Genomic DNA, 12,102 nt, shown 5'->3' with positions numbered 1-12,102 from the left:
TGGGGAACACTCCGGCAACACAGGCTAGAAACACTGACATGTAGACAACTGAAGTTCTCAAGGAGCTACAGGTAGACAGTAGTAAGTAGGAAAGTGTGCAAGAGGTAAATAAACTCGCTCACAAAGTGGCCTTGTGAGCCTGCAAAGACACCAAACACTAGCCCTAACTTCAGGGAGTAGCTAGTTTTTGGCGCCTTTACAGCTACCCACACCACACAGGGATTGCAGTTGTTTCTATTCACACAACATGGTTCGGGTGTCGGCCATTAAAAACGGCTGTCTAAGTCCTTTTTTGACCTCCGTTTTTGACCTCTGTTTGTTTTGTTCCGTGTTTTCAGTTTTTGACACATTTTTAGAAACAGATGAATTTCATGAGTAGATCATGAAACTGTGCCTTCTGTAGATAATGCCGCAGTGCTCTCTGTATATAATGCCACAGTACCCCCTGTAGATAATGTCACACAGCCCCTCTGTAGATAGCGCCCACTGTAGATAGCACCACACAGCGCCCCCTGTAGATTGTGCCACACAGCACCCCCTGTAGATAGAGCGACCCCCCCACTGTATATAGCCCTACCCCTTTCCCCTGTATAGTGCCACCCCCCCATAGATAATGCCACAGTACCCCCTGTAGATTTCACACAGCCCCCTGTACGTAGTGCCATACAGCGCCCACTGTAGATGGCGCCACACAGTGCCCCCCCTGTAGATAGCGCCACCCCCACTGTTTATAGCACCCCCCTTCCCCTATACTGTAGATAGCGCCACTGAAGCTCCCTCTAGCAGAGGAATCCCCAGCCACAGCATTCCTGACGCTGAGGCCGGGGATTCCCTCCAGGAGAAGTCCCTGACAACAATGTCCATATATAGACAGTGACCTCAGGGGTTTTCCTCTAGGAGCGAAACCCCCAGCCAGATCATCGGCAACGGAGATTCCGCTCAATCGGTAGCCACTGACGTCACTGTCCATATATGGACAGTTATGTCAAGGGTTTCCCCGAGCACAGCGCTTAAAGGGAACCTGTCACCAGCATTTCACCTATTGAACTTTACTTATCCCTCACTGGCTGCTTCTATCAAAAGTTCATTGCCGTTATCCCCTCTCCCAAACCTCCTCCGACTGTAAATAACGGTCTGCAAACATTTTGCGCCTTTTATTCTAATAATCCAGTGTCCATTTGTGCGCACACACCAGAAGAGAACATCAATGCACAAGTGCGGGATTTGGTGTGCTGGGCAAAGGCGATGAGCTGTCAATCAAAAGTAAGGGTAAACTGGGAAAGACTTGAGGAATGAAGATGACTCTTTTCAAACGAAGATTTGACTCTTTTATGCTCATTAGCATACAGTGTGGGAACACTAAATAACTGAATACTAATGTTACAGAGCCGACTAAGAAGACAATTATAGGTTATATAGAAATTATTTTTCACCCACTACCACCAGGTATTGCTGGTTTAATAGGTGCTGCTCTGCTCCTCCGCTGTGAACTAATTCTGAAGCAGGGACTTGATGGTTCCCTGCTTCAGTATTAGTACAACTGTTGACAGCGGAACATACCGGGACGGTTGGGAGGTAGTCAGGGACTCCGCTTTGAGCGGAATCCTCGTCAATGCCATGACTGGGGATTCCGCTCCCAACTCACATCCACCTTCCCGCCGGGTGCTGCCTAAAAGTGCATGCGGCAGCACCCGGCCTTCATACGGCTACAATGTACTAAGATAGGATACTTCGCCGGACCTTCCTAGGAGCTGAAACCAGAAACGTTGCAGGTAACGTTTTTGGATCCGGCTCCCAGGGAGGTACGGCGCCAAAACTGATGTCCCCTGTGCCAGAACAGATCCTATAGAAAGCTATGGGATCCGTTCTAGTATCAGTTTGCCTCCGGCTTTTCTTCAGCACGCCGGAGGTAAACTGAAGCGGACGCCGGACATATGTGAACGGCCTCTTACTTATTACTTATTTGTATTTCACTTTGTTTCTTTCAGAAAGTTGAAGATGTTTTAAGAAAAATACTACAGATTATAGAAAAACAAGGAAAGTAAGTGGAGTGCATTGGATATAAATAAAAAATAAGAGCGTGCCACTCACGCATTTTGAGAAAATCATCTACATAAAGCCTTATGTTACATTTTTTATACCTAACCCAAGCTTTCAATAATCATTGGCCCTGAATTATATGTGCATCATGATTTCTATTTTCACATCTTGTGAATTTTATATCCCTCTCCTTTCCCCTCTTCAGTATTCACCTTCTAACTAGCATATTTCCACTCGGTGCAGCTGGACAGTGACATTTTATATGTCATGGCCATGTCATGGTATTTGTGGCGTTTTTCTTTAACCACGGCATAACCGTGACACTTTACAACGGTTTTGGAATAATCGTGACAAAACCGCCATGTGACCCTTACGTCTGAATAAACCCTTTGGTATGCACAGCATATAGAGAAAACAATACTGAACTACCAGGAAACTATGGAGAATGCGCTGTCATTATGAAAGAGGCTGGGAGTATGGGACACATTGATTACAGAAAGTTCCTGCATTCTTAAATGGCTTTCATGGGGATGATAAAGTACTCCATTAAAGACTAGCTTTACAAAAAATTTAAAATTTCTATTGTATAGAATTACCTACGATGACATGTCTTTTTATGTTTACAATGGATCTAGAACAGGGGTACAATACCTTTTTTTTTTTTTTTTTGTATGAGGGCCATATTGTTAGGTTATCACACTCTTGGGCCGCAGGAAAATTTAAAGGGGTTTTCTTATAAAGCATTTATGGGATAACTACAGTTCATGTGGGGGTTCCACTGCTGGGACTTCCACATATCGGGAGAATGGGGGTCCCCTGCACTTCAGAGAAGACGAGGTAACCGCATATGTATGCATGCGGCTATCTCTATTGTAGTTTATAGGAGTTATGGAAACAGCTCAGCATTTCATAGTTCCCATAAACTACAAAGGTGAGAGCCACGTGCATACACAGCCACCTCTTCACCTTGTCTCCTCCTCTCTGGTGTGCAGAACGTGTTAGACATTTATAGTATATCTTGTGGATGTTCAATAAATTTCTCAGATGAGTATATCCAGGGGTTGGCTTCCAAATTTTAGCCTGGGGGGAAAGAACAAAGCACTTTAGCTGTCCATGTTTATCTCCGTTTGCTGAATTAATGCGACAGAGGTAACTGGGCTTTATATCCAGCAGCCGTTAAAAGTTGGTGATGTTGTGTTCATGTTGGGATTGTACACATATATTCCAAAGATTGTCCAGAATTATTATCTCATGAGAAATACAAGGATTTAGCATAAAAGACATGTCAGTAGGGGTGACAGCTCCTCTATAAATCCAGTGACTCACAAGTGACATATTTTCTGATTGGAGATGTTCTCTTTCCTTTTCTTCTCCATCCGGCCCAGACCGCCATGACGTATTTCCTGACTTCAGAGTTTGCTGCTGAGGCATCTTTGGCCCCTCACTTCTGCAGTCATTCTCAGCCTTTGTAGCAACACAAATTAATTCAGAGCAGGCCCCCTGAATAAATCAGACCCCAGAACAAACCCCCTAAATTATTAAAACTCTTTGAATAATAGACAGCACTGCAATTGTGAAATGCTTTAGTGTGGTATTTTATTGCAGCCAAATGTGCACCATATTATTTTTAAAAAAAACAGACTTTCCAAACATTTTATGCTAATCTAATGGTACACCTGATCTAGATCAACCTTGTAATTTACTTACTGTTAAAATTTTGTTGTTTTATCCATCCAAATTCTGTGTGAAGTTACTGCCACTAGGTGTCTTCCTTTCCGTAATGTGCATTCCACCTCCTGTAGTCAAAAGAAAACCGTCCCTAGTTACATTTGGACTGCAGGAGATGGGGCTGTCTCTCTTCACTGCCTGTCTATACAAGTTTAAGGAGGGGGGAGCAGGAGAGGGGTGAGACACACACACACACACACACACACACACACACACACACACACACACACACACACACACACACACACGTGCTGCAGCTCCTGGTAAGTGTTACTGTCACACCCAAATTCTAGATTCTCAGCTATACTGTTCATTACTTCTGTATGATGTCCTCTCTCCATCACTGAAAATGCAACACCAAGATGGTTGTCTGAGGGATGTTATGCCATGCTGAATGTACTTGGGCACGCAAATCGTCAAGATTGGCTGCTGGCAGCTCCCTTTGCAAATGCCGACCAATGACTTCCCAGATGTGCTCGATGGTAGGCAAGTCCGGAGACGCTGCAGGCCATGGTAGCATGTTTAGGCCACGCAGGCTGCTCACAGTAGCACAAACAACATGCGGCCTGTCGCTGTCCTGTTGAGAAACTCCTTCCGGGACACTTTGGAGAAATGGCCATACCACTGGTTCCACGACCAAATCAATGTAGCGCCAAGCTGTTAGTGTACCTGAAATGAAGACTAGAGGGGTCCGGCTACTATACATTATGCCACCCCACACCATAATTCCCAGAGTAGGACCAGTGTGATGTTCCCTTGTGAAGGCCTCTACATGGCGTTGCTCACGTGGTCTCCAGACCAATCTCCGGCTATCATTGCGTCAGAGACAAAAGCGGGACTCATCGCTGAAGATGATAGACCTCCATTCCATTGTCGTTTTGTTCTGCACCATGATAGCCTTTGAGAGCGGTGGCATGTGGTGATTGGAACACCTGTAGCTTGACGTCTGGCTTGTAGCTCAATGTCGTGCAAACGCCTTCTGATGGTTTGTGTCGACACTGGTTGCCGTCCTAAGCTTGGGATGTGACATCCAATTTCACTTGCAGTACAGAATGAATCCCTACACACCATTCTTCCAACAAACGATCCGTCCATGCAGAGGTAAGCTTCCGCCCACCTCTTGTTTTCATTCCGATTTCTTGCTGTTCTCCCGACTTCCGGGACACGCAACTAATACAGCAAAGTTGTTTATCAAGCTGAAACATGAATACATAGACATAAGTACATATCAAAAACGACTTTGTAATGACAAGCAAAAATCACTAAATGGAATAATCACTCTTAATAAAGATTGGATACCAAATGATAGGAAGTAAATGTAATACATAAATAGCAAAATATACAATAACTTGCAAGTTATAGTATAAGGTGACGAAGCAGTCCTTAAAGAGGCACTGCACTTTTTTTTGCCCTCATCATTTGTACATTGGTGTTTCAGTGGGGTGCTGTGTGCAGAAACTTCCCTGCAGCATGTAGTTTTCGGGTCCGGCGCTGCCCACGTGATCTTCACTCTGACCTGTCTGTGTTCACTGTTCTTTTCAGTAAACCGGAACTCAGGCTCCCAATGCATTCCTATGGGATCCTCGTTCTGGCTCCTATAGGAATGCATTTAGAGCCTGAGTTTCTGTATTGCATATATTTCCTATCATTTGGTTTCCAGTCATTCTATTAAGAGTGATTATTTTTTTTAGTGATTTTCATATATCAACACAAATTTGTTTTTGATATCTAGGTTTCATCTTCATTAAGTCCTTTACTGTATTTGCCCATCATGTCGCTTAAATAATATGGTGCACATTTGGCTGGAATAAAATACAACACTAAAGCATTGAAAATTGGAGTGCTGCCTTTTATTTAAAGAGTTGTACAATTTTTACCTGACTGCTAGAGAGGTCATTAAAGACGTGCACCCGTTCTACATTTGAAGGTGTTGTGCTGTTGTTCCCCAAAGCGAGTTTAAGACTCCCTAAATTAATCAGACCTTAGACCCTCCAAATTAATCAGACCTCAGATCAGACCCCCTTAATTAATCAGACCCCAGACAATAGGGGAGGGAATATTCAGACCCCAGATGAGTTGCCTCCTTATACTCACTGCTCCTCGGGCTGTTTTAAGCGCCTCTTTTTCTCCACTTCTGCCGCACTTCTCTACCTTTCAATGCACATTACATTCTGAAATTGTCCAGCGGAGGAGAAGAGGCCGGGGAGTGATGAGCGGTGAGTTATTGCAGCCATAATCACCGCTCTCCGGGCATATTTTCGGTGCGGCCCTAAATGTCTGAGGACCCGGCCCGGAGGGCACATGCCCACTGCTCCCAGGCCCAGCGTGCCCCTAAGAAGCAATCTGGGTAAAACTGATGGTTATGATCTGTACAAGGCATAACATCATAACCATTTTACAGGGATTGCTCCCTTTAAGGGGGTTTTACACTGGGCGATTATCAGGCAGACGAGCGTTCATAGAAAGCTTGTTACCGATAATTGCCTTGTATATAAAGGGCAGTGATCAGCAGATGAACGAGCAGACGCTCAATCATCTGCTGATTGTATCGTTTTAAAAAATAAAATATTATCGATGTCGGCAGCACATCTCCCTGTTTACGAGAGACGCGCTGCCGACGTGATAATAATGTATGGGGACAAGTAATCGGAGTAACAACCGCTCGTCCCCATCCATAGCTCCGTGTGATAGGAGCAAACAAGTGCCGATCGACGATGTCTAGTTGATCGGTGCTCACTGCTCCAGCCGATTATCAGCCAGTGTAATACAGTGTAATTACTCTGGCCGATTATTGGATTATCGGCCAGTGTAATACACTCCTTAAAAAATAACTCATTTGCCAGATGCACACTACGTCTAAAAACCGTGCCATCTGTAGCATACGACTGTCAAAAGACATACCATCTATATGTTTCAGAACTATCAGGACACAGACCAGCATGTCTGTGTCTTAATAGCTGGGGGTCACACAGAATAGCATAGCAGGCCACATGCGGCACCAAGGTTGCAGGTTGTGCACCTCTGATCTGGAATGTGAGGGATTGAAGGAAGGAAAAAAATGAGGTTCCCATATTGTTATCGATTTATATATGTAATGATGTGCTCTATTTATTGTCATTTTCTACTTTTTTGTGACCATTTGAAGACCTCTGACGGCTGAGTCATTTCAGAAGTGCTGTAAAGCCAGCCTTGACCTGCACTATATTGTCCTTGAAAATGCATTTCTGAAGAGCCATTATGTTGTAGCGGCCCTGTCTGCAGAGATTATCTTAACTCTATTAAGATATGCAGGTTTGTCGGTGAGTGTGCATTGGAGATATGTTTTACGTATAATAGGCATATCATATGGTTTCACTATTTGAACTAATAAACTATTTTGTTTTGCTTTTTTTTTTATGCCTTTAGAACACAAGTGATGAAACTGAATCATTGCATTCTGAAAGAGAGAAAGTGTTTGACAACACAATGTTGCTAACAAAAAAATGGCTCGAAGATGTGTATGGCCACAAATTTGGTTTTCGATACAGAACACACACATTTTCTGTTGAACTACAGGTAACCTCCTAAATAGGCGCTGCGCTTTGAACAAATTTTGCATAAATCAATAGCGCAAGTGAATATAAGAAACTTTGTGATATATCTTATTAGAGAAAAAAGTTACTCGTTCTCCACTTATCAGGCCCCCCCTTTAAACTGTTAACTCACTCTAAATTTATGTATTTTTCAGTCTGCTCAAGACCACACTGATTATCAGCTCACTGAGTTATCAGGTTAAGGCCGGATTCACACGAGCATGTTCAGTCCGTGATATATGGTCCGCAGGTCGGCCGCATTTCCCGGACCCAACACACTGCAGGGAGCCGGTCTCCTAGCATTATCGTTATCTATGATGCTAGGAGTCCCTGCCTCTCCGCGGAACTACTGTCCCGTAGTGAAAACATGTTTTCAGTACGTGTCAGTTTTCCGGCAGCGACTCCTAGCGTCATAGATGACGATAAGTGCCCATCTCCCTGCAGTGTGTTCAGTCCGGGAAATACTGCCGACATACAGACCATATATCCCTGACTGAACACACTCGTGTGAATCCGGCCTAAAGCTGCACATAGACATCTTTGGATAGGGGAGGGGAGGAGGGAGCAGGAACAGAGTGAGAGAGAGGAAAGACGCACAGAGATGCTGCAGCAGCTTCTCGTAAGTGCTATATCTCACCCTAGTATACACGAGGGAAAGTCAAAAATTATCAGCACACAGGCTGTAGAATTTATTTTAATCGACTTTCAGAAAAGACGAGCACATCTTTTTTTACATAATCTCCCTCCTTTTAAATACACTTTGTCCATCTGTCAACAAGCTTTCGTATTCACACATTAAAAAATGTTTTAGGCTGAGCTCCGAGCCACGAATGCACCTCTCCCTTCACCTCTTCATCACACGTGAATCTTGGCCCTCATAGGGCTTCTTTCAGGGGACCAAACAGGTGATAGTCTGAGAGCCTTATTTTAGAAACATACTCCAAGAGACCTGCATCTGTAGATGCAGCAAAACTGATTTTCTGCAGAAAATTGCTGCAGCTTTTATGCATCAACTAGCAGACCAGCTGCTGCAGAAAATTCGCACCATTTAATGTGGTTTTTTTTTTTGCTGTGTTTTTCAGTGCGCAGTTTTGCTGCATATTTTTGTTGCATTTTTTTCAAGGGCTGTGGGTTGATGATATTTCTCCTGCCTGTAAGAAATTCTGCAGCATTTCCACAGCAAATTACGTAGTATTAGAAAAACGCAGGAAAACAGTCCACTTTCTGCATCAATAAGTGACATGCTGCCATACTAAAATTCTGCACCGCAGGTGAATTTCTGGACTAAATTTTTCTGCAGCGTGTGGGTGACATTTGTTAAAGCACACCCACTTTGCTGCTACTGCAATTCTAGACAGAACATAAACAGCAAATCCGTTACTTGTGGACAAGTTCCAAAAAACCTGTGGAGTTAAAATGCTCACTTTACCCTTAGATGAATTCCTTGGGGAGTGGTGCCTAAAATATATTCTAATCAAAAGGAGACCCCAAAATCCACTAGGTGCTCCTCTGCTTCTGAGGCCTGTATTTCAGCCCAGTAGCACACTAGTGCCACATGTGGGATATTTCTAAATACTGCAGTATCAGGGCAATAAATATTCAGTTGTATTTCTCTTGTAAAACCTTCTGTGTTACAAAAAAATAGATTTAAAATGGAATTTCCTTAAAAAAAATTAACAAAAAGTTGTAAATTTCATCTCCACTTTCTTTAATTCTTGTGAAATGCTTAAAGAAACTTTCTAGATGCTGTTTTGAATACGTTGAGGGTGAAGTTATTAAAATTGTGTGTTTTATGGGGGTTTCTAATATATAGGCCCCTCAAAGCCACTTCAGAAATGAACTAGTCTCCAAAAAAAAAAAAAGACTTTGGAAGTTTTCTTCAAAATGTGAGAAATTGCTGCTTTAGGCCTGATTCACACGAACGTGTTAAACGTCCTTGGGACGGTAGTTGAAATGGCGGTCGTTCCACGGACCTATGTAATTCAATGTGTTTCAACGGACCTGTGAAGGGTCCGTGCGAAAATAGGACATATTCTATATTTTCACGCATCACGCCTCCCTCCATGGACACTCAACTATGGTGGATGCGTGACATCGCGTTCCGCAGCGCTGAGTACGGATACACCTCGGACGTGAAAAACTGCAGTTTTTCACGTCCGAGATGCGCAGCGCTCGTGTGAATCAGGCCTAAGTTCCAAGCCTTGTAATATCCTAGAAAAATAAAAGATTGTTCAAAAAAATGATGCTGTCACCCTTAATGCACAGTAGCTTTATGTCCAGTCTGGATTTGTTCCTTCTACTCCTGCTCTCCTTATTATCTGTTAGCCCCGTGCTGGCAGTCAAGGGGGGGGGGGGGTAGCTATTAGCTAACAGATAATGAGGAGAGCAGGAGAATAGGGAACAATTGCAGACTGGACATAAAGCTACTGTGTATTAGCTGTGACAGAGAAGGAGCCAATTTATCTTATGAACGGAGCCAGGCAGCCAGCCCCTTTATCATGTCACTGACGCACCAGAGAGGGGGGAGCTCCCTGAATCTTGAGGCTGTGTCAGCACGTCACAGCTAAGGGGAGAGGCTCCACTTCCAAGACCGTACAGGGAAATCTGGACATTCTTGCCGTTTTTAAAGAAAGTATATTAGTAAGTGTCTCCATTTTACATTTCCTAACCAATTAGGAACATTTTCTATTGTTGGTCAACCCCTTTATATATGTGAATTTTAAATCGTATAAGAAAGTGAATATAGACTTAAAAAACGGCATGTGTTAAAATAAACAAAGACTGCCCATAAAAGCTGATAGATAGATAGATAGATAGATAAAATATGCCCACAAGGGCTGAATAAATAGTAGTATTAGTACGTAATAATAGTAGTAGTATCCCTCAACAATGCCTCCATGAAGCATAGTGCCTACATTTTAAGAAACATTTTAGTACCTACACAATTATTTGTGTAAAAAAACAACAAAAAACGTAGTAAAAATAAACACAAAAATGTAAATAACCATATTACCACTGTCGTAAGCATGGGACTGCAAATCATTCTATTCCTTTCTATATTTTCTTCCCAAAGATCAGTCATATATTTGAGAGGATCTATGTTACTAATTTCCTGTGTTCACTTCTTTTATAGCACAGACATTAAACAAACACGTAATGACTGTACTTTTATGTACTATCAATGTTGAGGTCCAGCATGCTTAGATTCTACCAGTGTACTCCTCATAACATTATAGGCAAATAACATGATAGTTACTTGAGAATTGAAACAAATGCTATAATGTAATGAGGAGTACTGTCACAGTCCTGGGGTATGTGGACCCACTAAGCCGCTCCGCTGTAGCAGAGTGGAAGCTGGCAAAATAATAGTCTATATAAAGTCTATGCAAAGTCTTTAGCACAAGAGAACCTGTAAAAGTCCAGATAGACACAAGGGGCTGCAGAGACTTTATTTATTTTACTTTGGAAATATTTGTTTGTGCTTTGTACTGATGTTGTTAGATCATATTCTCAGGATAAATTGCAACAGTCATTGCTGAGATTTGGTTTTTATTTTTTATATATTATTTATTTATTGTCTCTTATATAATTATTTGCAGTCCAAATTATGTTATGTTACACTGGCTACCTCAAGTAGTGCCAGTGCGGTAACTTGTAAAGGTGAGCACTATAGGGTATAATATCGTTGTAGTGTGCTCTGAACTGGTTCCCTCCTTAATTATGTAGGAGGCTGTTCACATTGGTGCTATGCGGTTTTTAGGCTGGGTAGTTTGTGTGTTATATGCTGCTTGTATCTCCGATCCTCAATTGGGATCAGTAGCAAGATGATTTGCTTGTATTAACTTTATATGTAAGTTACTTGCTGTCTGCCTTCTGTCAAAAGCAGCGAGCAGCAGCCGATTGAAATTTTAAAATCAGGCCGCTTGTGTGTATCGACGTGCTAAGTTATGACCAGGCCGCTTGTATATATCATCGTGTTAATCTAAGCGCTGTATATTCAGTTAGGAAACATTGGAAATATCAGTATATACAAAACTGATACAATGTTTAATGATTGACAGCTAACACTGATTCACACAGTACATGTAATATATCTATGTCATTAGATCTATACTCACCTTAGCAAGTCCAACTTTAATGTTATATGATAGTAGCATATAAAAGACAAATTATTTTCTTTAAATGCAGGACAAGGGGTCTTCTGCACTACTGAATAATTGACCTACATTGAGAATTATAGAAATATTAAAATATTTTAATATAAATACAATTAATAAAATGTATTATTTTCAATTTATAATAGGAACCACAATTCTTTTCCTCTCTCCCTATTTCCAAAGTAAAATAAATAACAATAATTGGTGGTGTACACCTTGTGGTTCCCCATAACTCACTTTGTATATATAAATAAGTGAGGGTATCAGCAAAATCTTTATTTTGGCTGCAGAGACTTTGGCACAGGTGGAGCTTGACGTGGCGGATGACACCAGACATGGCGGATGACACCAGACATGGCGGATGACACCAGACCTGGTGGATGACACAAGACGTGGCGGATGATACACTCGACTCCAACTAAAGGCTTAGGCTCAGGAAACAAACACAGCAACAGGATACGGGAACACTGGGAGCAGGAAACAACTAAGGGATCGTTTGCAATACAAACATGGGTAGACAACAACAACGCTCAGGCAAGGAGTGGAAGGGCTGAGCCCATTTTATAGTACAGGGTGATCTGGGGATTGGTTAAGGAACTTTTAGT

At 42.3% G+C, this 12,102-nt stretch overlaps 1 protein-coding gene across 2 annotated transcripts in view; it reads left to right on the top strand.

Moving 5' to 3' along the window:
- The window catches only part of RNF213 (ring finger protein 213), a 223,487-nt gene that overhangs the window by 67,810 nt on the left and 143,575 nt on the right, over positions 1–12,102 (top strand). For both annotated transcript variants that reach the window (XM_075856189.1, XM_075856188.1), the window contains exons 11-13: positions 1,989–2,041; positions 6,914–7,067; positions 7,174–7,323. In XM_075856189.1, the coding sequence (XP_075712304.1) occupies positions 1,989–2,041; positions 6,914–7,067; positions 7,174–7,323 (357 nt within the window). The remainder of the gene's footprint in view (positions 1–1,988; positions 2,042–6,913; positions 7,068–7,173; positions 7,324–12,102) is intronic.

Source organism: Rhinoderma darwinii, chromosome 3 (assembly GCF_050947455.1).
Source record: "Rhinoderma darwinii isolate aRhiDar2 chromosome 3, aRhiDar2.hap1, whole genome shotgun sequence".
In the NCBI taxonomy this organism is placed as follows: Eukaryota; Metazoa; Chordata; class Amphibia; order Anura; family Rhinodermatidae; genus Rhinoderma; species Rhinoderma darwinii.
The sequence above is the reverse complement of the archived record's forward strand: the minus strand, read 5'-3'. Positions and strand labels throughout refer to the sequence as shown.